The sequence below is a fragment of the Colias eurytheme genome, chromosome 8 (genome assembly GCF_061535395.1).
Source record: "Colias eurytheme isolate Ceu_HAF_F1 chromosome 8, ilColEury1 Martin Lab GWU primary, whole genome shotgun sequence".
Lineage (NCBI taxonomy): Eukaryota > Metazoa > Arthropoda > Insecta > Lepidoptera > Pieridae > Colias > Colias eurytheme.
Genome location: NC_142987.1, coordinates 7,158,935 through 7,184,370, shown reverse-complemented (window position 1 = coordinate 7,184,370; position 25,436 = coordinate 7,158,935). Strand labels below are relative to the sequence as shown.

General features: G+C 30.6%; 4 protein-coding genes across 4 annotated transcripts in view; 3 read left to right on the top strand and 1 right to left on the bottom strand.

Annotated features, from left to right (window-relative positions):
- Positions 1-19,984, top strand: part of LOC149906594 (sodium-independent sulfate anion transporter-like) — a 28,332-nt gene extending 8,348 nt beyond the window's left edge. The window contains exons 6-12 of the mRNA XM_090104832.1: positions 2,089-2,253; positions 4,831-4,992; positions 5,970-6,110; positions 13,475-13,620; positions 14,174-14,425; positions 17,923-18,067; positions 19,081-19,984. Of these exons, the coding sequence (XP_089960958.1) occupies positions 2,089-2,253; positions 4,831-4,992; positions 5,970-6,110; positions 13,475-13,620; positions 14,174-14,425; positions 17,923-18,067; positions 19,081-19,130 (1,061 nt within the window). The 3' untranslated portion in view covers positions 19,131-19,984. The remainder of the gene's footprint in view (positions 1-2,088; positions 2,254-4,830; positions 4,993-5,969; positions 6,111-13,474; positions 13,621-14,173; positions 14,426-17,922; positions 18,068-19,080) is intronic.
- LOC149906595 (uncharacterized protein B0403.1-like) lies at positions 9,775-10,680 on the bottom strand. The gene has a single exon (XM_090104228.1). The coding sequence runs from the start codon at positions 10,678-10,680 to the stop codon at positions 9,775-9,777; it is 906 nt and encodes a 301-aa protein (XP_089960354.1).
- A 661-nt stretch (positions 19,985-20,645) lies between the features above and the next one.
- Positions 20,646-22,042, top strand: LOC149906593 (uncharacterized). Its single transcript, XM_090104328.1, has 2 exons — positions 20,646-20,943; positions 21,957-22,042. The coding sequence occupies exons 1-2, from the start codon at positions 20,646-20,648 to the stop codon at positions 21,974-21,976; spliced, it is 318 nt and encodes a 105-aa protein (XP_089960454.1). The 3' UTR covers positions 21,977-22,042.
- Positions 22,043-24,694: 2,652 nt separating this feature from the next.
- Positions 24,695-25,436, top strand: LOC149906592 (cysteine proteinase-like). The gene is made up of 2 exons (XM_090104715.1): positions 24,695-25,048; positions 25,324-25,436. Exons 1-2 carry the CDS (start codon positions 24,742-24,744, stop codon positions 25,329-25,331), a joined length of 315 nt encoding a protein of 104 aa, XP_089960841.1. The 5' UTR covers positions 24,695-24,741; the 3' UTR covers positions 25,332-25,436.

Below are 25,436 nucleotides of genomic sequence, written 5' to 3'. Positions count from 1 at the left end.
ATTATGTCAATATATTTTATCCACGCTCTTTACATTGCACTTACAAATGTCGACCTCAAATATTTGCTACAAAACGTGCACTACGTGATAGCGTGACAAATTAGAGTCGTATCGTTTATAATGTCGTTTGCCTCTGCTTGGAAAAATGTGTTGTCTTAAATCGGTTTTATAATACGCAGTTAAATTATTGCACTATATACTAAAATGAAATATTGTTAGCGATATAATTCTCTAATAGACGTATTGTTCAAGACAATGTATTGGTTATAAAAATGACGCAGACGACTGGAAAATAACTATGAAACCAAGATACTATTCGATTCTCGTCAAATAAAAAGTTATTTACACGATGTCCGAAGGATTTTTCTATTTATTATGATAAGATTTGCTTTAATTGAAACCTTTTATAAACGAACCATTTAAGATATTTATCTAACATACGAAAATAAACATTCGATTCTTACAACACTATTAATAGTATAATACATTTTTATGTGTAAATCTGAGATTATATGCAGAGGAAAAAAGGGGAAACAATTTAACAGATTAATTTGGTCAAGAAGTTAAAATGAAATTGTAACAAACAAATAATCAAATCTTTTCTCTTTACAATATCATTATTGCATATAGATAAAATTGTCTGTAAGGAAAAAAATATCAATAAAATAGAAGCCAAAGCGAACAATGCGTCATAATTGAACATGTTTCTCATTGTTCCTGCATTGATTTTAGGTAACAGTGACCCGAATGTGTATCTATATCATGTACTTTATACAGTATTGGTACAAGTGTTCAAATATATAATGAAGTAATGTGAATAACCAGCCAAGTCAATTATAATAGAGCGTATTACGTGATGCAATAGCGGAAGCGACAATTCGTCAACAATAGCATGGCCCTATTGTGACTCCTTGGGCAATTTATGTCTTGCAATTATGTTTGCGTAAATCATAAATTAGATGATTATACGTAAACATTATTTTTATTTCTTTATAATTTAGAATTTCATTGAATTCACAAAAAATATTCAAAAGCCCTTGTGCCCTTGATTGTAGAGTTAATGTGTACTCGAATCTACCTAAATAAATAATCGTGTGCACGGTTATTTCCAAAACGATCATTAGATTGTATTTTAGTCATTAAATATTCAAAAAATAGCATTGACTTTAATAACTCTTTTAGGCTTTATTATATCTTATTTTGATTTATATCTAGAAGGTTTTTTATAAAAACAGCCTACGTTATTGTCCTATTTTTCCAATTTCTTTTTATACTATCATAAAAATGTTTGTTTTATTTTTGTCCCTGAAATAATGATATTTGATAGAATCGATGTTTTAAGTTTATCCATCTTTGGACGTAAAATCAAACACATTTTACGACAGCTTCTGAATTACAGCAACTCTCAGGGGAGGTATTAAACTAGAAGTGCGGTTTTCGCCTCGGGACGGGACGCATAAATAAACTCAAACCAAAAATATAAAATACTTTTTACATCAATTATTTTGAATTTTGGTACAAATAATGGTAAATAATTGGTACAAATTTAAATGCAATTTTTATTTCCCCTCATGCAACTCACCATTAATAAAGGTTATATATTTCTTCATTTGTAACCTACTGGTTGAAATCTTACGAAAATAGAATAAATATCTAGAAAATAGATGTAAAGGGATTTCGTTTCCCGACACCAGTAAAACACATTAGCATTTAAAATGATTATTTCACGCCCCTCATTTGTAGAGAGTTGGTAAGCGTCCCAGCGTGAGATTGCCTATTCAAGCCAAATCGTAGCTCGACCAACAGAAATGTCATACAAAAAAGGATATATTTTATATTGGGCAAAGGTCGGATTAGATCATTCATAGGATTTTTCACAAAATGTAGTACATATTTTTCGGGCGAATGAAACGCAACTGTGGTAAATTTTCTCGCGTTTTGACCATCTTTTGATAAATTGTATTACGTACAGAGTGAGTCTAGGTGAACATCACAAAACGTTAAATGAATACTTTCTCCTTCCATCTCTTTTAGTTCCTCCCAAACACTGCATTTGTCTTTAAAAATAAGTCCAAAATAATTTTACAGGAAACATAACACCAGGTTTACCGAAACCCCAAGTGCCTCCATTCCACTCAACTATAGGCAACACGACTGTGAGTGCTGGCGAGATGTTCTCACAACTTGGCACTGGTCTGCTGGTGGTCCCACTTGTGGGGGTGATATCTAATGTGGCGATTGCGAAGGCATTTTGTAAGTATTTCTTTGTTTTTTTGCTGTATTTAATTTGATATACATAATTGTATTTTGTTAATATACTTTCGTGAAGCTTTAAGCTGTCCACTGTTATATTTTTGTGAAATAAGAAAAAAAACTGTTGTTAGGTAAGTAAGTAGGTCGTTCGTAGGCGAGAAAATATTAGAGATATTAAATTTCAAAAAGAAGTTGAAACTATTCAGCAAATATTTTGATATTATATATATCAAATTAATTAAAACATGAGTAGGACGAATTACCAAGCCAGATATTTCGGAATTATTACTCGCGATAGAAGTTCGTGGAAATAAATAGAAATCTAATCTCTAATAAAATCTATTCATTGAAATTACAAATTGCTTTATGTTCGGGAAAGGTTTACCAAAGAGCTATCTTATAGCGTTTATAATTCCTCTCCTTTTACAAAATATTTGGGACGATTTAATTATCCCCGTAGTCTGTAGTCGGGCCTTTTGTAGTGAAAGGGTTTAAAACGTTAATAAGCTTCACTTGCGGGTAAGGCGAGCGGAAACTAAGTCACTTGTCCTTCAGCAGTTCATTAATGTCTTCGAATAAATCTGTTTGTATTCAATTTTCACTTTATTCCGTTATTGTTCTGTAATTGGCGTATTGTGAGTGAACTTTTTGTTTTGTGTATTAGCTATTGTTGAGTTTTTATAAAAGCATGTAACGATAAATACTCATCAATAAGTAATCAGTAAGGATCTATAAGGATTCGAGTGGTACAGACAAAAATTATTGCTTTTTAATGAAATATTTTTCATTATTTCTATATTTACGGTCTCATTATTTTCGATCATAATTTCTTAGATTACGTTTATTGGAATTTTATTTCCAAGATCTTATTTCTATAAATAACGGATACCTTCACAACGAGTTAGTATCGAATAGACTCATCCATGTTGAAACTTTATACATAGCTTGAACGTTACTTTGTTGATTAAATAGGTATTGGATCGATACATAGATATTATAATATAAAAAGCTATTGTATGATAAAGTAAACCCTAAGAATAGAAAAGTAAAAGCAATATTGTGTAAGCATACGATATTGCTTTTGCTTTAAATATTGAATTGTATTTTATAAGGCGTGGAAAGCGTCACCTGAAAGTAAAAGTTAAACAGAAACTTAAATTATTATTATGATTAACAAATATTTTTCTTAGACTATATACTGAAACAAAAATGGATTACGTATAACTCGCCCCAGGGATTTTTGTCTAATGAATTATTGATATTTTAATTTCGGCATCCCGAATTTTTTTCTAAACAATTAATTTCAGAATACCAATAAATTCTTTACGCCTACGTGTAGCCTATATTTTGCTCATATAATTGATATCGCTGTTATTAATTTCAAAAAATTATGAAGGTTTGATATTTATATAAAGAGGAATATGTCAATGTTACAATATCTTATTAGGTATTCTAATAATCGTCAATCAGTAACCACTACAGTGTCTGATGACCACCGTGATACGACTACGTTGGTAGTTAATAACTTTATCAGATTCAAGCGTCCTCAGTGTATACAATATTCTAGTACTATAATATCAATCATATGAAGCTGAACGCAGTCACAGTATGTTACTAAAATGTTCCGCATACATCGTCCCAAAAGCACATTTAGCGAGACAACATAACCATAAGATGTTAGTATCGCAACAGCAATAAGACAGCTTCTATAATGCATTATCTAGAACTGCATTACGTTACAGTGGCTTGTCGACAAGCGTTCTATTCTCATCCGTATATTGCAAACTATGATATTGCAATATTCACGGCATTATCCGACATATTATGACGTGACAGTGGAAATAATTCATCTGAAACTGAAAAATGGCCGTTTTGTTCAGGCACGATGAAAATATGAATTTGAATGATGTTCTTTGTTCTTAAAACACATGTTATTATATTGTGAAAAGCCTTAGAAATGCTTTGTTATTGTGTCCACGAATCGTGCTATGCTGAGCGTTGTTTGCAGTCTTTATAGCTAAGAAAGAGGGAGCTGTTAATGAACGAGTCTGATGATTTCAAAAATAACTTTAATCACATAATATCAACTGTTTTAGAAGTATATCAAATGTATTTTCAGAATGTTTTTAAAAACGTTAATTTAAATTCAGACTATGCATACAATTATACGTATGAATATGCTGAGCCACACTACGCATTTCAGGCATTCGTGGTTATTTATTTACGTGTGCTTAAGAAATTTAACCGAGATTATATTAGGCGAGCAATATTTGAATTCCATATTATCGTGGGTGTGAATATAATTATGAGGTGGCGTGCTTAATTTGCTTGTAGATTTTCGGAGCGAAAATATTACAACTTGGAAATATAAAGTAGACGATAATGAAATATGTAATTCTATTTATCGTTCCGTAACATTTGCTGTCAGAAACGCTTGCAACAACCTCGCTACGTGATGTCACGTTAATTGCTTTTGTAACGATAAGTACTTGACAGTTTGTGGGCCCGGTTAAAATCTTAAGTAGGATCTAAAGAGGAGGCAATTTAACGAAGTTTTGTCTCTTAAACAAATTTCAGCGAAAGGCAAAGCGTTGGACGCGACTCAAGAGATAGTTGCTCTAGGCATTTGCAATATTATCGGTTCGTTCTTCCGCTCGTTCCCCGTGAACGGTTCCTTCACGCGGAGCGCGGTGAGCGACGCGTCGGGAGTTAGGACTCCTGCGGCTGGGTTTTATACTGGTATGTATGGCTTTTTAGTTTTTTTTCAAGTTTTTGTTACATGACAGTTTAGTAGAGTCGAGGGAAATAATCCAAATTTAAACAGAAGATAATATTATGTAAGTATAATTGCATTAAAAATACGACGTTATAAACTTTTCTTCATTGCAACTGTAATTTGTATCCACAACATTTCTTTATTTTGTAACATAGGTATTATATACATGTGTTCAGACTAAAAGAGACAGACCATGTAAGCGAGAAAGCAGGATCAGAACAAATTAGATTATACTCCATTGTGATTCAAGTTATACACAAAGTTTGAAACAGTTCTCAGTTATTCTTTTAGGCATTGTAATTTATGTTCAGGAGCAGCTGTCGCTCGATTTACGCGTTCTTATAAATGTAAAACATATATAATATGTTAAATGGGTTGGAAGTGAAATTATTCATGTCGAAATAAGTGCTCTATATACGGAAGCGAGGCCGTAGGGGCTACATAAATCAAAAAGTTTTCAACATAGTTTACTGTCGCACTGGCTTTTGAATTTTTGATATACGAATACTCTTTTGAACTAGTCTCTATTCTGACGCTAAGTTGAAAATCTACAGCTTTGTTATCTTAAGAAGCAAAGTTTGATATCATAGACATATCTTGAAAGAGTTCTATGCAAAATAAATGAAAAGTTTTTGTCTTGCGTCTTGTGATTTAAATAGAGTTGTGAAATAAAATTGGATCTAGTATTTTCACCGGGTAAAGCTATTTATAAGTTTTTATTATATGTCCTCTAAAATAGTTTACCTTAAAGTTTCCATACTGAGATTAACTGTTTCGACTAAAGAAAACATTAACGGTTCCAATAATAATTATTTATTTTTCATTTGTTTTTTTTACGGTATATTAACAATCAAAATAATTAAAAAATTATGACGTATAAAACCCTTAATTCTATAAGAGTAAAAAATGATATGTAAACTTATAATTATTATATTCTCAGGTATGGTGGTGTTGTTAACACTAGGACTTCTAACTCCATACTTCTATTTTATACCAAGAGCAGCTTTAGCAGCTGTTATAGTTTGTGCAGTGCTGCATATGGTTGATTTGGATATATTGAAGAAATTATGGAAGACCAACAGTAAGTACCTATAAATAACAAAATTATTTAAATTGTAAAAAATACAGATTTTTGTTACCAGTAGTAGTACCTCCATATTATGTTCCTTCTTGTTCCTTAAGCTCATTTTGACTAATCCTGAACTGTTATCGAACCTTGCTTTAGTTTCAAATTGAAAGATAACGTTAAATATTAATAACAAATAATTTTTGTGAACTTTATAGAAAAGTTAAAATTATCTTAAAATTTAACTCAAAATTATAAACTGAAGATTATTTGCGTTTCAGTTCAAATATATTCTTAATCAGATTTTAGATTATCTTTTTACATTAACAACTTAAAAGTAAAATTATTATGTTTTATAAGATTGTATTTTATATAACAGACTTAAATAAAAATGTAAGCGCCTGTAGTAAAATTGCGAGTCTGTGGCATCGTAGCTTGAAAGTTCATTTTGTTTGACTGTTACTTTACATGAGATGGGTTTGTGACAAGTTCTAATAAATTATTCTGTTTTTTAATTTAACTTTAGAATTTAACGAATAATTAATTATTGCATACAAAATAGAAGATAATAATTTATTTTCAAATTTAGGGATCTAGAACATAATGCGTAAAATCGGTTGTTATATTTAATTATATTTGAAAGCGGAATTTTTTTTATGACTTTAAATAGCGTCAAAATAATGATAAAATATAAAATTGCACACAATAATAAATGCATGCACGTAGCTAAATGATATTTTTCTTAATCTTTTGTATGTACATGACTATTTAAGGATATTGGAGGGATATAAAAAAATCAAATGGTGACTTTTCACTCCAAAAATAGAACAGAAAATTAAAAAATTCATGTTTATCTAAATAGAAATATCCTGCGCAAAAAGAAAATAAATAAAACGGTTCATAAAGTGAAGTATGTAGTCTGTAACGTATTAGTCTGGTGCGCGGCTGCATGACGCTGTATAGTGAATAAACTTCAAGCTGCATAAAATGATATGGGTACAAATCCGACTTAATTTTGTTTTGAAACATTCTAACTGGAATTATTTTAACGCTTTACATAATATATTATCTTGATAGAAAATAAAATAAGAAAATTGTTTTTAGTGGCACAATGGTCGAAAACGTCTTAGCTACATTGAGTTTTCAATTAATATTTTTCTTTTCATTCAAATCACCATTATAATATTATTCTAGATTCTTCATTTATACAATAATTAATTAATGAATTTTAGCAAAAACGTCAGTACGCACTCCATAAAAAATTATAGATTATTATTAGTTATGCTCTATACGGGTGGTTAAGGAAAGCTTTTTCGAGTTTTCCAAAAGCTTTCATGGATAAAATACTAAGACTTATTATTTTCATTTGGTTGGGTACTGTATCTTATTTAGAAGTTTAAATAAGGGATGAATTTTTACAAAGTCAATGATGCGATATATTATAAGAGCTACGAAGCATGTCGGGCGTCATTTTAATTCAGGCAGCGTGACGGTGGCGCTACGTCTTTGCATTATCTGATTTGATTTTTTTAAATCATGATTTGATGGGGTATTTCTTTAAATTAATATATCTATAATTATTTGTTTTAATTTATATATTACATGTGCGATATAATATAATAATTTTCTGGTTTTCAGCTAATTTGCTTGCTTTTAATTACGATATCTAAATCTCTATTCTTCCGCAGTAAGAAAGATCTTGTGCAATGATACAATTAAATATAGTGTTTTGTTTTCATAAAATAACAACATAATTTTTAAGATTCTCGATAAAAATCACACGAAGACTGCACAGGATAAACACAGCAATGTAAGCTATATTGTTTCAGAACGACAACTTACAGCTTTATTACATAGAACTATTACTCTAGTACGATTTCTGCCTTATAATTTTCACAAAAGCTTAACATCAACTCAATAAAGAATTATATTTTCAGTAGTAACGTTTTTCAAGATTAAAGATAAATAGTAATAATATGTTTAAAAGACCATTATAAGATTACTACTTTGGATCTTCAAGATTCCCTTTGCCTATTATTTACCAAAGAAAAATTCTTAAGAAACTCCTTTAGTCACAACTTCAAAAGTGCTTTTGATTTGCAGCGGGTCAGTAATTTAATTTCTAATTAGTTTGCCACTGACTCGGCTGTTCCAATTACTGACGTTGTTTTATAAAGAATTTTATTAAAGTTTAAAATAATTATATTTATTAAGTATTCAATTAGCGGAGAAGTAATGAAACCGAAACTTAAGCTGGGAATTGCACTAAATAGAAGTCTGATACCAATTAGTCAATGAGAAATGTGTTTCTTTTATTATATTCTCGGCTACTCTTGATTGTCATCAAATATTTATCTCACATAAATGGCCAAAAATGACATCTAATAATATATTAATTTCTTAATTCACTTATATTGCGATTATGATCTTCATAAATTATCGCAAGACTATAATTCTTATTCTCTTGCGATTTTTAATTTCATTAATATTGAACCTTATAATACAATTTTGTTTCTAGAGTATAATTTAATAGTAAAATTCTTAGTTTTCCATTTATAATAATATTTTAAACCAATACAATAAAAGTACGAAAAACAATAGCGGTCTAACATGCAAAGCGCGGGCTTAGCAGAATTAGCGGTTGTCAGTATACAACGCGAAATACATTGAAATCTCCTTAATTACGGTACAAATGTAATCAGGTATCAACGCTATATTCCCGACGTAAATCGTCGTCTCATTAGATTATTCGTGCTGGATCGAACCTAATCCCGCCGGAGCGGGCGTGATATCGCATAACCGTCACTGATATTCCCGAATTAATGTATTTTGATATCTTTTTCACAGATTTATGTGTTTCTTTTGGTATTAGATGATAATTTGTGGGTAAATCTGAACGGGGATTAGGTAATATAAATGTAATTATATTCTCGTCATAAATGCCGTTGTAATTATAGTAATCGTTCTCTACCAGATTATGTTACGGATGTTTTTCTATCTATTTATTTTTTATGACGATTGACGAATGCGTGCTTAAATTCTTCCATTCTACAGGAATTTCACTTTGGTCGTGAAGTGTAATTTAAAAATATTATAGATATTTGTAAATCTATTGTAGGTACTATGTGCGTTTAATCCTGACAAATATTCAGATCTTAACAATATTAATTTATGTTTTAAAATAAAGCAGATTTGACAATTTTTTGGAAAAAGTCATGTGAATGTAGACAAAAAGAAAAAAAAAATAATTTTTATCCCTTAAATAATGTAGGTATTTTTTAGCCTTTTGTTTGAACCGAAATTTTTATTTTATTTTATTTTATTCATAAAAGGCACCTTACAGCTGTTATTAAGATAAATTATACAAATTACATATAAAAACGCCAATTACAAGGCACACCAATAATAGTCCAATTGTGTGACAACAAGAGGTAAATTAAAAGGGAACAATAATTGTTTTCTTTTTCTTTAACAAAAGTACAACAATTGTTCTTGATGAAACATAAAACGTACATGAAAAATAAATGTGACTTCTAGTAAACAAGCAACATCAACAAAATAACATTAAAGTTGAGAAAAAACAAAAATAAAAATGAGCCTAATAATGTGACTGTGTGAGTGAATGAGTGGATGTCTGAGTGAGTGTGAGTGAGTGTGTGTGTGTGTGTGTGTGTGTGTGTTACTTATTCAAATTATTGATAATCTGAAGAATTGCACTTTTAAATCTGGGACGTGACAAACTAAATATATCAGCTGAGCAAAATTTATTATTGTATACTTCAGGGAGTCTGAAATATGGAGAATTTTTAAGATAGTTTGTAGATGTTGAGGGCACTAAGAACAGATTTTTTTGACGAGTGCCTTGACTTGGAACCCGAAAATTTAAAGGATTCAAAATAGAGATACAGTCAAATTTATTATTTAAAATATCAAACAAGAACATTACGTCGATTAGATCTCTTCTATCCGATAGTGCGTTAATATTATAATGTAGGCAAGCTTGCTCGTAGCTATCAGGGAAATGTTTAGATTTAAAATTTAATTTCTTAAAAAATATCTTTTGTATCTTTTCTAGCCTATGGATATAACATTTGTAGACTGGTCGCCATATTACACATGCGAACTCAAGGATACTCCGAACATATGCGAAGTATAAAACCTTTAAGCATCGTATATCATCAAAAGGTTCGGCTGTGCGCAAAACAAACCCTAAATTAGCAAAAGCCTTTTTTGTGACGTAGTCAATGTGATCGTTGTACGTGAGTTTCTCATCCAGTATCACGCCCAAATCCCTTACTGTATTCGTGGAAGGAATTTTTTCGTTGCAGATTGAATATTCAAAATTTATAATATTTTTTTTATTTCTAGAGAAAGTTATTTTTTGGCATTTATTAATATTAACGGATATCTTATTTATGTTATAGTAGTTTGTTAATCTATTAAGGTCGTTTTGAAGTGATAGACAATCATCTAAGCTAGCTATTTTAGTAAATATCTTTTTATCGTCCGCATATAAAAGAAATTTAGAACTATGAAAGCATTTATCTATATCATAAAGATATATATTGTACAGCAAAGGCCCCATGTGCGAACCCTGGGGCACACCTGAAGGGATATCTACAAAGTTAGACCTATAACCTCCAACTACAACGGCTTGACAACGATTTCTTATGTAACGAAATACTAGTAAAAATAAAATGTCCATAATTTTATCAATACAATGAACTGTTAAATTCCCCGTTTTCACATTTCGAAGTATTGGCATGCCATTGTATCAATAAAAGTGCAAAAATAATTTCCCTCTATTATATTTAAATGCTGAACACTCGCTGTGTGTCATTCTTACACAGTAGACGGCTACATTCACTTTAAAAGCCGTTAACGCAATATTAACGTCAGTTGCGATCAGACAATAAATTCTATAAAGAACATTACGTGTATTGTCTCACCCCTTCCTGCAAGCTTCAATGTCCATGGACCGTGTGCCATATAAGTCCGTATTTCAAGCTTCAAATAAATTATTCATTATTATGGACCCGTGCACTCTCTTTAATCGTTTTCCCCGACGTTGTCTCTGATTTATTTTTCGTGTGTAGCGAAAACTTTTCATGTGATTACACTTGCTTAGAAAAAATATTTATTATTGGGGTACAAAAAACTAAAATACCTTTAGGAGTGAACTATAAAAAGGGCTTTGCAAAAAAATATTACGCGTCGTTAAAGCATAATCTTATTTCCAAGAAATTATTTGAGTAGATATTGTGGAATAGTATGCTTAAAAAGCCGTATTTAAATACAAGGACCTATACAATCCACGCATTTATTTATACTAAAGAGATAAGTTTCGCTCTTTAACTAAATACAATGTTGATTACACGTCAGCATTAATGAAGTTCTCCTTTCGAAATCATAACGAGAATAGAGCAAGCTTCGTTTAATATGCGGAAATTGAAATATGGGGAATGAAGAGCGATTTGTTGAATAATTTTAAGCTCGGGTGGTGTTTAAATGTTCGTTTGATGTCCCACATTACAAACGGATGTATAGAGTATAGAGCGAAGGACAAAGTGTATTTATCCGCCGGTTTAAGGAAGTAACTCTATTTGCGAGTGAGCTTTGAATTTGGCTTCAATCGAACGGGATTCTAACATCGCACGATCGGATCGAGCCCAATCATAGAGCTTTGTTCGTTTTTCACAATTCAATACAGTTTGAGGTTTTCCCGCAACCGACGCTTGCATAGGCATGAGATTGAAATAAGTTATGCTTGTTTGTTCTTTGTGAACTTTCGTCTGGCTTTCGATTGAAACGCTTTTAGCTTGTTTAAGCATTTCGATGGAGATAAAATGAAAGAATTGCGTTTCTTTGTAACATTTGCAATTTTTATATTTCATAGGTATTACGATTACATCAAGATTTTTTTCATCGATATAAATCATTTAACTATATTCTAATATATTTTTCGTATATTCTGATAGTGAAAACAAAGAGTAATGATAGTGAAAATTACATACCTGCCTTGTAAAACTACGGGTACAATGTTATTTCTGTCTCATTAAATTTGTATCCCCGCGCGCCCACGGTTACATGATACCACATCGTAAATTATTTACGCCAGTCAAATATTTTCCTAAAGGAGTGTATCGATTGCTTTACTTCGATGAACAATTTTGCTATATTTAGATAAACATTATAATATAACTTTGCTGATTTATAAAGAAAATCTTATCAGTTTTACATAAGCCACGCATTCAATAAAAAGGCAAAACAAATTCCACAATTAACATCATTTTAACTTTATAATTAGACTCTTTGATACATCTAAAAGTAATTATAGAAATAAATTTGATGATTCTAATAGGCTAAATAGATAGAAGTTATTTAAAATGAGCTTTTACTGATAAACAAACGTGATCTTTTGAATTATTTGTACAATATTTTATTTCTTAATATTTTGGGCTTTCATAGCTGAAAGAAAAGCTTGCTGTATGGTACATTTGGTGAACCTATTCACAACTTACAAGGTTTTACATTTATGTAAACAAAATAGCGGGTTTGGGTATGTAAAATGAAAAGTTATACATTAAATTGTAAATAAAAAAAGGAATGCAATTGCTCAGAACAAATTACCTACACATAAAGGTCGGAATCTAAAGAATATATATTATAGTGAATGAGGACAAACAGCTATAAAATCCAAATGACGGACGCTACGAGATTCATCTTTTTTCTTTACTTATAACTAAGCTATTACCTTTTTCCTAGGTGAATTGTTATTTACGTGTTATTTAAAACGCAGCTTTAAAAACCATTGCTAAGCTACAATGTCACAACTAGTAATTAGCTGATTTATATTTTACTCACACGATTTATACCTTTAGGGTTGGATTTAATACCCTTGGTGGTAGTACATTCATCTGCTGCCTCTTGCTCGGTATAGAAGTGGCAGTCCCACTTCTTTATACTTTTTGATAGGTGTATTGTGTCCTTTATATGTCATTTAAACTATTGATTGCATTATTAAAACAAAATATCTCGATAAACCTACAGCCGTAAAACCATTGCAACTACATCCACAAATTGTAATTAGCTTAGCTATTTACTTTTAACAAACAAGATTTATACCTGTAGGGTTGGATTTAATATCCTTACTGGGTACATTCATCTGCTGCCTCTTGCTCGGGATAGAAGTGGCAGTCCCACTTCTTTATACTTTTTGATAGGTGTATTGTGTCCTTTATATGTCATTTAAAATATTGCAAAATTAAAACAAAATATCTCGATAAACCTGCAGCCGTAAATACGATTGCAACTACAACCATAACTAGTAATTATTAGCTTAGCTATTTACTTTTAACAAACAAGATTTATACCTGTAGGGTTGGATTTAATACCCTTAGTGGGTACATTCATCTGCTGCCTCTTGCTCGGGATAGAAGTGGGCCTGGGCTGCGGGGTGGCCATTGACGTACTGCTGCTGCTTTACTATCAGTCCCGCCCGATGTTGGATATACGATACGTTAACGTGAGTTTATTGCTAGCACTTAGTTACTTTTTTTCCAGGTAGGTTGTATTTTTGTAAGTTATAAGTGTTTGTGTTTTTACTTCTAGCTTTTGATTTAATAACCTGTTTACTTGAATACTAATAGAGCATAATTATGTACACATATTAGTAGTAGTGATGTTTGTTTTGTTTCTTCTTTTTCTCTGTAAATGTTTTACCTTAAAACGACAGTTCAACAGTTGAAAATTTGTAATGGTTGATGGTCGTTATTCTGACCATCATTTTTCTTTTTGTCATTGCGTACTAAGACCCCAGTAGAACCGCCATACTGTTACAAATGACCCAAAATTTTGTGTCAGTATCTCCCTGCCTATTATGGTTGATTGTCAATGCGATATCGAACGGGATGCACATCTCGAAATTATTACCTGTCCATTCAATACTTATACGGAAAATTATCTGAGAGCGAAACAGAGCTACCGCAACCCACTTTAATAAAAAGTAGGTATGGTTGTTAATAAAACATCCATACCTCCACTTTTTATTACATTTTCATTCAGCTTATATTTTCCAGGACGGCAATCTCCCGCCTCACTACGCAATGCATCCAATCGGCGGGCTACACTTCGCTAGCGCTGAAAGAGTTCGCTCAAAGTTAATTTCACTTAAGAACTATAACGTAGAACCGAGTGCTGTGGAAATTGTAACGGTTCCACCTAATTCCTTAGTTCCGAATGGGACTTTGGTCGCTGAGCGCAGGATCTGGCCCAGAATGCTGATCATTTACTGTGATGCTCTCACGCGGGTTGATTTTACGTTTTTACAGGTAAGAAAATATTTTGAGGTAAACTTATACTTTGAATTTCGTAAATTTGTTCTAATTGGTGTTGTGTAATTTGCAGGCAATTTTGTTCTCATAATAAGTTTGTTAATTATTCTCATGTATGGTTAAGGTACGTTAATATTTTTAAAGTTTGATATTATAATATGAATATCGCGGTTCTTGGTATTTCAGCCGAATAATATAATCTTCACAATAAAGAATTATAACAGGTAGTTTCAAAGTATTGAATAACAATTTCCAATGTTATGAATACTGTACAAAACCTTCTGTTATTATTGAATATAAAATGCGGTTTTAATATTCAACCACGGGTAAAATAAAGCGCATAAGAATAAAATAATTTGCATAACATTTGAAAGCAGATGTTCGACAACAATAAAGCTCACGGAATTCTAAAGCGGATATAAATTTAAAAGGAATTATACGAGTAATATCTGATAGTGAGTGAAATATGAGAAATGGTCGGTAGCGCCGCCAAAAGCAAGATTGTAGAATATATTGCTGAATCATTGAGATGCTTAGTTTGCGGCTTCGCCGTGCAACTCGGGAGTAACTCAGTTTTACTGAATATTCCAATCGTTTAAAGAGGTTTAACCGCATTAATAATGCTCGCCGTTTAAAGAATGGAAAAAGAAAATGTTCCCGCAGGCTGGAAATTCAGAGTCGAGCGTTGCTTGTGATGTTAATGGGTCGGCTTGACTCGCCGGAGTTAGTACAACGAGAACCCTCCCATTACTGATATGTTTTGCGCGATGAAAAGCATTAGACCGAATACTTTTACCTCACCAAAATATTCCTTACATATTTAAAAGTTTTCCACTCAATATATTCATTATGTTTATATAATTCAGCGAAACATTTACCTATATTTATTAAAATATTAATTAAAGTTTATTATTCGAATGAAACGGTCATTATGAAAATTAAATTAGGCTTGAATATCGTAAACTGAAATAGTTAATTAATCATGTTAGATGAATAAATGGTTTTATCAAATGAATCATAAAATAAAATCAAATACACACATACAAAAATTGGTGTAACTAATCTGTAATTTCCCCGGTTATGTTGACATTGTGTTTTATAAAATTAAAGATATTGAAAGCCATGTAAGAATTAAAACTGTGACAAATACAAAATAAAAATATGTTAACATAATATACTTTAACTGAATATTTTGAATACTGTTAATTATGGATAAAATTGATAAATTTGCTAGGATTAAAAAATTTGGTGAAGGGTTAAAAAAATTGGTACCTTTCAATTTAAAAAATGCCTTTTGACGAGATGTTAGTCGACTTAACTATCTCAGTCCCACCTTAATTTTTTTGTAGGAGAAAAAGTTTGTGCGTGTTTTTCCCTTTTAGTTTATTCAAAATTATGCTACAATAGTAAAATAATAGCTCTTGAATTAATGTCATATTCATTTAAAGCGTAAATAGCGTAATTTTTGCTCGCGTTCATTTTCGTATAAAAGCGGTTAGGAGAGCGGCTGCAGCATTGCCCCTCGTTTACGATATAACAGAGATATTTAAGCCAACGCTGCGGTTTCAATATCAACATTGTATGTGATTTGACGTGGTCTGCGGTGGCCTGAATTAAACTGATGTTTACGGCATACTACATGATTATTATACTAGTTTTCAATTTGCATTGTAACGCTGAATTATTTGTGATTCGCGAAAGCCAATTTTGTCGTGCGCGGTTATCGTGTATTGACTCGGCTATTCACATTGTTCGGATTATAATATTTTATTAGCATCGAATATAGCCGGTTTTAGGAAATAACGCTTAAGTTTAATATATACAATTTGTTATATGACTATGATATCGAAACAATTGTGTTTTATCGTTATTTTGGCTACATATTGAAATTATTGACGAACGACGAATAACTGACTCCCATATTTTTTTACTGTTGTAGTAGGTAGGCTCTACATACAACAAACCCAAACATATTATCTACTATATTATGTATTTATGATACATTATTAATTAATACCTACTATTCAAAGATTTACATAAATTTAGATTCATACAAGAACTTTAAATTGAAATGATTCCAATTTGTCTCCATTCTTTGCTCAGTGCCTCGACGTTATTACAAACTCGCTGAATGAAATTAAACATAAATTTTGTTTATCGTGTTTTTATAGTGCACTTTCCGTTGTATTAGCTTTCTATTAACATTACAAAAACCTCGTTTATAAAGCTAACAATACGTTGGCTTTCTTTTATAGCCAGGAGTAGTTATTTTTACTTAATCAGGGTTTCTAGTGTAAAAAAGGAAGAAAAACATGGTCGTCTCGTTAGCAGTCGTGTTTAACTTTACTCGACGCCGTTGTTTATATTCACTGTGTTAGTGGTATAAAAATTAGCTTTTGAAATAGGCAACCTATTCGAAAAACACGTTGTATAAAAATTTACGCGTTAAAATTCTTTGATTGTAATAAAAAGTCCGCAGTGCAAAATTTAATATTTTAGACGAATGAGAGGAGGAAAGTGCAGCTTTTAGCCGTACATAGTGCATTCTTTTTGATTCTTTGAACTGAAGATTTGAGTAGGTATGGCTGTAATGTAAAAGTTTAATAGGACTACATGATTTTAGGATATGACACACATTAACAACATAATATGATTTAAGAAATAATAAAATAATTAATTACGAATATTGTTGGGAAATTTTCTGTATATTTTATGAAAAATCTGGTCATGTTTTCCTTTAATTTCCCATACAGGATATTGCCGTGTAAAGGAAATCAAAAGGTAAACTCGTATATTGGTAGCATATACTTATTTTTCGAATAGGTACAAACAGAACTTTCCCTTAAAAATAACAAAAATAATATTTTTATACGCGAACGTGTAACACGAACAGTTTTCCGGCCACGTGAACGTGTCAACTGCCTAAAAGCAAATGAAATTAGTGCTTTGCTACGTTGCTACGTTGTGTTGCGCTTTTTAAAGGAATTCCAGTTTAAAATAACAAACGGTGAGCTGCAAACTGTTCACTGATGTCACAAGGATTTGTTGTAATTTGTTTCATTCACGCACGACGGATGCGAGAGGATGTACAATTTATGATCTTCATGTTGTTTATTGTAGTGGATCTAATTTGTTTAATGTGTTCATTTGTCTGTTTTAACGTCGATTATTTAAAATTGGTTGTCGACGTAAATATATGAAAAGGTGCAAATTATATTATATTCCTTTCCTTCCGCTACTTCTGACCCCCATATGAAGAGAAGTCTTTTTATGGGGATAAAGAAGTAGCAAATTTATTAGATTGTAATAAACACATCCCTTAATTACCATGAGAGTTAAATACTAATTAAAAAAACATATTTTATCAGCCCAGATATTATTGATACAATATGTAGTGCATTGAGTTTTATGAAGTCTGATTTTCAGATTTGCATTTTCCTATCAACACAAACAATTACATTGTAAGTAATATAATTATTTCAATTTATTTGTAGAGCATCAAAATGCTAGTACAAGAATGGTCACACAACGGCCACGTACTGTGGTGCGACGCGAAACCCTTGATAAAGGAACAGCTAGAGAACGTCATACCAGATCCATTATTCTGTGATAGTGATCAGTTAAGGAACTTATTATTAAGTAAGTATATGAAATGCTGTTTTCTTAAAAAATGCAGGAAAAAAAAGATTACATTCAGTAGGGTAGAGCGGGGCTAGTTGATCATAAGGGTAAGTTGGACAATCAAAATATCTCGAAAACTATAAATTTATAAGAATGGAAAAAATTCAATCACGAGGCGGGCGGCATTTTTTCTATTCTTTATAAATATTTATACCTATAGCATTACAACCGGTGAGACACCCGGTATAGTTAATATACCTACATTTTATTGCGGTACTTCTTAAATTCGAATTCTTACAAAAAAAAAACTACCACGGAACCCTTTGTTAAGGGATAAATTACGAATCCATCATCTTAACAACTCATTGAGACTTAACATTGAGGAGTTATATCAAGTGAAAATTTGCTAAACTAGCCTCGCCCTACCCTACTCGCTCTATTATTTTATTTATTTAAAGGTTCTAGTATTTTACATCTTTGTTAATAGGTCAGAACATAGTAAAATCAATAATAAAAGTGAAATTGCAACATTTTACTTAAACAGTTTACGTTTACGCCATTTTAAATGCTAAATGTTATTAATAAACAGCTTCACTAAATATTCTCATTAGAGAGAGGATCATGTTTTGTTTAATTAACGAATCAATTTATGACGGAAGCATCTAATTAAATTTGTGAGGAAGTTCTGCTGTTATCGAAAATATAAATTAATAAACCAATTATTATGTTCACAATACATATAGAGGCATATTTCTGCATTGATTTTTGAGATTGTATTGTGATATAAGTTCTCGTATAAACTTGATAATTCTTGCACAAATAGAACTTTCTTATTCTATATAAATTACCTATAAGTCTACCCTACTTTTACGGATAATTTATAAAAATTTGCAGGTTAATATAATTTTTTTCAACGGGGATCGAACTCTATATTTCGGTCCTGCGCTTACGCACGGTATTTTAACGTTATTTCTTCTAGTTCTTAGTGTCGTTTATTAAGATAATTAATATAATTTTATTTTTATTTGCAGGAATACCCCCAATACCACAAACGGGTCCGATCAGTGATACTTACTTATAGTTTAGATTTTTGTGATATAAATGCCTAATAATAGTATGTACATTGATGAGTGTTGTAGTATTAGAAAATCTTTCATTTTTTCAGTATTGGTTTTACTTTCTTTATGATATTATTAATATTTTTTGATTAATATTGAAACAGAAAGAATTAATGTATTTTTCAACAAATCCTTTGATCTGGAATTGGTAAATTTACTTAGGAATATAGTTCAAATCTTAAAGAAATTTTCTTCAAAGGTTCTTGAGAAGATTCAAAATTGTATCTTAAAAATAAAAGTAAATTTGTATTACCATAAGTTACCTAAGGTATATAAAAACCGATTGATAAGCGATATACATGTTATCTGTAAATTATTCAAATCACAAGAATTACTCTATATAACTTAAAAATTGTTATAGAACCTGTGTTTTTTGTGTTTGAATTTAAGTCCAAAACGTTAACTATTACTTTATTATTGCAAAACATTTCATCAACATAGAAGGTAAGAATTTACATAGTACCTAGATAGTAATATTTATGTACCTAGTTAGAATTCAGTAGATAGTGTAGTTTAATTGTGACGAACTAAGTTGTGAGCTTGTTTATCTGGCACAATCTCGACTCAGGTGTGACTGAATTCTATTAGATTTACTTGTTCAGCCGTTTTCTAATAATTTACCGTTCAACAAACTGTCTTCGTTGAGAATGCAGATCATCATTTGCTATACAAATAAGGATTAATTTATTATCTGTGTGTTTGTTTTATCTGTGCCTAGATGAATAGTTGTTTCTCTTGTGTTTTGTTTTGTTGATTTAGTTTATCTTACGTTTACTGTGATGTTACCATGAATTGATTAATAAAGACAAAGAAATAATGGTTGTTTTATTTTGATGTTGTGGTATTTCATAGGAATGCCCTGGTTTAGAAGAGCTACATAGAGCTATACATATTATATAGGTACTATAATAATATGATAAATGAAGTTTACATTATGTAGGTGTTATGCCAAAATTTGAGCTATTCCACTCATAATTAATGCCATATCCGACTAATTATTTGAAATTAGAACACAAAGACATTTATATAGTAGGTATTTTAATAAAGCTACGTAATCACATCATTCAACTTTAAGAATTACAATAACTAGAATAACATATCATATCAAAGGTGGTATTTTATTAATGTTCTATAGATATTAGTTATAAACAATCATTAAGTGTAATTTTACAGTACAATTATATATATATCAATGTATAGGTACGATTAAATTATTACTTTACTTACTCATAAGTCATAACACTGGTAATATGCATGAGTAAGTTATTCGCGATTTTAAATACAAATATGAATTTTCCACTATATTCTTCTTATCAGTTCAAAAATGCAATAACCATATCTAAAAGGTATATTACGCGGTCTTTTGTTCGATTTTCTATGAAAACGGATTAAATACAACGTATAAAAACCTTATAAATAGGCGATGTTTGATTTTCCAGTTATTAGTGGTTAATCGATAACTGGCACTAACTTTAAAAATGTATCGCATCGCATTTTGTGTTATTATGCTAGTGATAGCTACAGTAGCAGAAGATAAACCACATTATAATTTAGAAGAAGCCGAAAATCTTTTTGAAAAATTCATTCAAGATTACAATCGAGTGTATAAAGACGAACACGACCGACAAATTCACTATGAAGCATTTGTTAATTCATTGAAATTAATAAATAAATTAAACGAGGAAAACTCTGCAACATACGATATAAATAGATTTTCAGACTATACAACGGAGGAGTTTGAACAAATTTTAGGATTTCATCCCGAGCATAAGAAGGGTAAGTTATTTATATTTATACTATTGGATTTGTTAATTTAACGTAATTATGATACCATTTATTCCAGCTTCATATTATCAGGCATTATCATTATCAGACGTATAGTAGGGAATTAAAAAAATAATGTTTCTTTGTTGTAAATTTTGAACTTTCTCAAGCTCTTTGGGGCTAGCTTTGATAATATATATCGTGTGTACATGATTTGATACGGTTATTATTACGATAAATGTATCGGATCGTATCGTAGATATTAATTGCTATTTTGGCCACATAAAGCTGCATATTAACATACTATCTCGATGATATTATACGCAAAAATACGTAGCATTCTCTAGGCAAAGCTGTTAATATAATAAATCTGAGTCTCGGGATGTGAAAAACTGAATGTGTACGTTGCTCTGTCACGTAAACGGATTTGGCTGAAATTTATGGGTATGCAGATAGATTTGGTCTGAAACAATATAGAAGTTCCTATATTTACTAGACTGTGGAGCGCGCGCTCCGAGCTCCGAGCTAATACGTGTGCTCCTAAGGCACATTTACAAAATTAGAGCTTCCATTATCCATAAACTGGCCTGATAAAAACAACAGGACATTTGGATGACGCTCTATCGATGTTATATCTTATTACATAGTTCTACCATTTGCCATCGTTCGGAAAATTTTACATGACTTTACTCTTATTTCGGCACCCCTGTTTGTAAAAATGAGCAAATAAACACTTCGTAATAATTGTAAATCTAAGTTGTAAATATTTAGACGTATGTGACATATTAATATGATTAAATACAAATAATATATCTACGAATTACGATACGATTCGTTTACTAAATAAATATTACAATGAAGATATAGCTTTTTTTTGTTAATGCGTGTACAATTAATAATCTCAGTAACGATTTTTGAAAAATCTTCAAAAGAAAATACATAATTATTTATTTACGCCCAGAAATTGAAAGTTATGAAAATAATGTTAAGAAATTTGTTTAATATTTCCATTATATTTTTTACAGATAAGGAGAATAAGAAATGATAAGAAAATTGATTATGTCCATGTTAAAAAATAGAACTATTGAAGTTAAGGCAACTGGCACGCAATGTATTTTTTATCTTTATTACGTATACGTATATCGTTAAAATTAAGAACTACCTAATGGAAGAAGTTACCTATCTATGTACCAAAATTAAAAATAAAACAAGTTTACAAAACTGTTATTTGTTTCTTTTAATTTGAAACCAGCAAACAGCTAAGATAGTCTATGTAAATAAAGAATTGTGGAAGATAATATGATTAATGTATACTGACGATAAATAGTCACAACATGCAACCTTGCGGCATGCGCGCTCCAACATCATACCATAAAGAAAATGTTCCATCCATGCGATTGCACTGACGTACTGCTACTGCAGTAACAAAACCTACTAAATAGCTAGGTTAAAAAAACTAACTATATCTTCAGTAGATATAAAAATTAACTGTGATAAAGCCTTTTTATAAATTTCATACAGGAAAGTTTTCTACTGTCTGCCTTTCGACGCATTAAAAACATAATGTACATAGTGATATTTAATAATTGCAAGAGTGGTGGGTCTAGTAATAATTGAAAGTCTAATCTTAAATATAGAGATTTCTACTGATTCACCACTTTAAAAAATAAAAGTTCCAAACGATTTTTAATAATGGCAGGAGTGATTTAAGTTTTTATAATTTATAATTATAATTTAATATTCTTTCTCAATCCAAATAATTAAGCGCAATTTTCGACTAATTATTACTTAATTATAGCTGCAAAACCGCGATCATTTAAACGCGTGACTATTAATTTGACACGCTCATAGATAAAAAAAGGTTTTTAGGGTTCCACAGATCAATTACGTTAAACATGGATCGATTTCTCACATACAGAACTTACAATTTTTACAAAGGAATTTCAAATACATATTTTTTAAATAAAAAAACATGTACAAGTGTGAACAAGTAAACATGCATTTCTGATTTTCATCTTAATTTGTGTTATGTAGGTATCTTCGCTAAAAAAATCTTAGTGTATACGTACTAGATTCACTTGAGTAGATAAATACATTGCTTAGAACTAAATTTATTGTAAGTTATCACAAATGAATCTGTTTCCTTTCAAATAATCATTTCAACTTATATCCTTCTTATTTTTTTAAATTTTAAACAGGTGCACATGTCCTATAATTCAAAAGTAAAAGAAAAGAGTAAATCTTGCATCATCACTTCTTCATTTAAATTTAATTAGGTATTATGATTACACATGGCGATACGGATATTAACGTACAATATATATAAAGTTTCTATTCCACTGGAAAATATCACTAGCACAAAATAATTCGTGACAAGCAAGTTTAAGGGACAAAAAACATGGGAATCCGTTGCTTCGTCATACTGGTAGTGGTCACCATGGCATATTCTAAACATGTAAATACGAGACCATATTATCATTTAGAAGACGCGCCTCAACTTTTCGAAATATTCAAAAAGACGTATCATAGAGTGTACAAAGATGCCGTCGATGAAGCCAAACATTATGCGGCATTTGTAGAAGCTTTGGCGCAAATTAATAAATATAATTCAGAATCCCAGAGTGCAATATTTGGTATTAATAACCTCACAGATTTTACTCCAGAAGAAAAAAGACAATTGCTTGGATTTCATGAAGGTAATAAGTACCCAAAGCACTGCCATGATTGTCGTAATCTGAAGAGTTTATAAAATAAAAATTGAATATTATTTTGAATAAATATTATGTGTTGCCTTATGTAATTCTTCGTTATTAGATATTAATGTTAGTTTTCACTAACGAAATGTGAATAATAATATAATACTATTTTTATTTTTTTTCAAGAACTTTTAGTACAGTACCTTCAGGTTTATCAAATCAAATCAATTAAAATAAATTTTATCAAAAAACGATCGAGAATTATTTACAAAAATTGTTATTTAGTTTGAGAAGGGTAAATCTCAACGCTTGGATACAAATAATCTCATAGCAGCTTCAGTAAAAATAATAAAAACGATCAATAGTCACAACTCAAAAAACGACACACGTACAGAGTACAATAGATTATTATTTACGAATATTAATTGCTGTAAATAATTTTTCTTTCATTTTAAATACAAAACTATGTAAATTACGATAGGAATGTTGTTCGACACTTTGAGCAATATAATTGATATTTATTATGAAATGTTTGTTAACATTGTGTTAACAGGCGCAAAATTTTATAATAAAATGTTTTAATAGCTTCGCATAAATTCACGTTATAAATGAAAATTGAAGAGAAGTCGTTTAAATTAAATTCAGAGGCGTTTATTTTGTAAACATTAAAATATTCGTGTCTATTTTATTGTTTCAAAGATATAACTCTACTCTAACGTCTCAGGTTAAAAGTCTTTAACAAAATTTTGTATTGATTATTCCTCCACTGAAATATTAAAATATTTTTCATATTAATCCTTCCAATAAAGGTTATAGAAAAATATTTGGGAACGTTAATCTTTTTGTTTAATGTCGTTGAATATTGAACCAACAACTCGAAAATATTGATAAAAAAAACTATTTGAAAATTGCAATCTATCATCCCATTACTGTAAATAAGAAAAAATAAACACATTGAATGTAAACTGACACTTTTCTTTGTTGTGTCTGTTTAATGTTGTTTTATTTTTATAACCAGTTATTGATAAGGACTAATGTATAAATATAAGAATGTAGGCCACATGAATCACAACCAGTCGCAGTTGAGCACACACTAGTGACTAGTGAATAGACGATGATACGTATCTGTTGTGTTTTGTTAGTAATAGCAGCTATGGCGAGTGGAGCGCCCGCATCGAGCAAACCGCATTATAACTTAGAAGATGCTCCGGCACTCTTCGAAAAGTTTATCAAAGATTATGACAAAGTGTATAAGGACGACGCGGACCGTGCCCTCCATTATGAGGCATTCGCGAGGAGATTGGATCAGATAAACAAAGCGAACGCCGCTAATTCATCCGCTACGTACGATATAAACAAGTTCGCAGATTATACGGCGCAGGACAGTAAACATTTGACGGGAGTTCTCAGGCCTAATACTAGTAAGTATCTTTGTCATTGACATTATTATTGAATAGTGGTAATTGAGTTACCTACGTTTGTTATGGAAATCGTATAAGGGCAGCCACTGCGTAAACAAAAAAAAAAAAAAGGTACTTAGTTCTGAAATAGCTACATATATTGTTTGAGGAAACACATAAAATAGGAAACTTACTGTTTTTTTTATATTAAGTATTCGTGTTTTCTGTATCTAATTAGTGAGTGAGTGAGAAACTATAAGACAATACATTGATTAATCAATTTTGTTGTTTTCCAGGTACATAACGAGTTTTTGTTCCGGCGACTGCTGCTTTATATATTATGTATAATTTATATTATATGGATCTCTTTTTCTTAAACAAAATTAAATTTACCTATTATTTTACTGTA

Coding starts and splice junctions, on each gene's coding strand:
- LOC149906592 (XM_090104715.1), top strand. CDS start 24,742: ATGATACGTATCTGTTGTGTTTTGTTAGTAATAGCAGCTATGGCGAGT.
- LOC149906595 (XM_090104228.1), bottom strand. CDS start 10,680: ATGGGGCCTTTGCTGTACAATATATATCTTTATGATATAGATAAATGC.
- LOC149906593 (XM_090104328.1), top strand. CDS start 20,646: ATGTATCGCATCGCATTTTGTGTTATTATGCTAGTGATAGCTACAGTA. Junction 20,944..21,956: donor TCATCCCGAGCATAAGAAGG/GTAAGTTATTTA, acceptor TATTTTTTACAG/ATAAGGAGAATAAGAAATGA.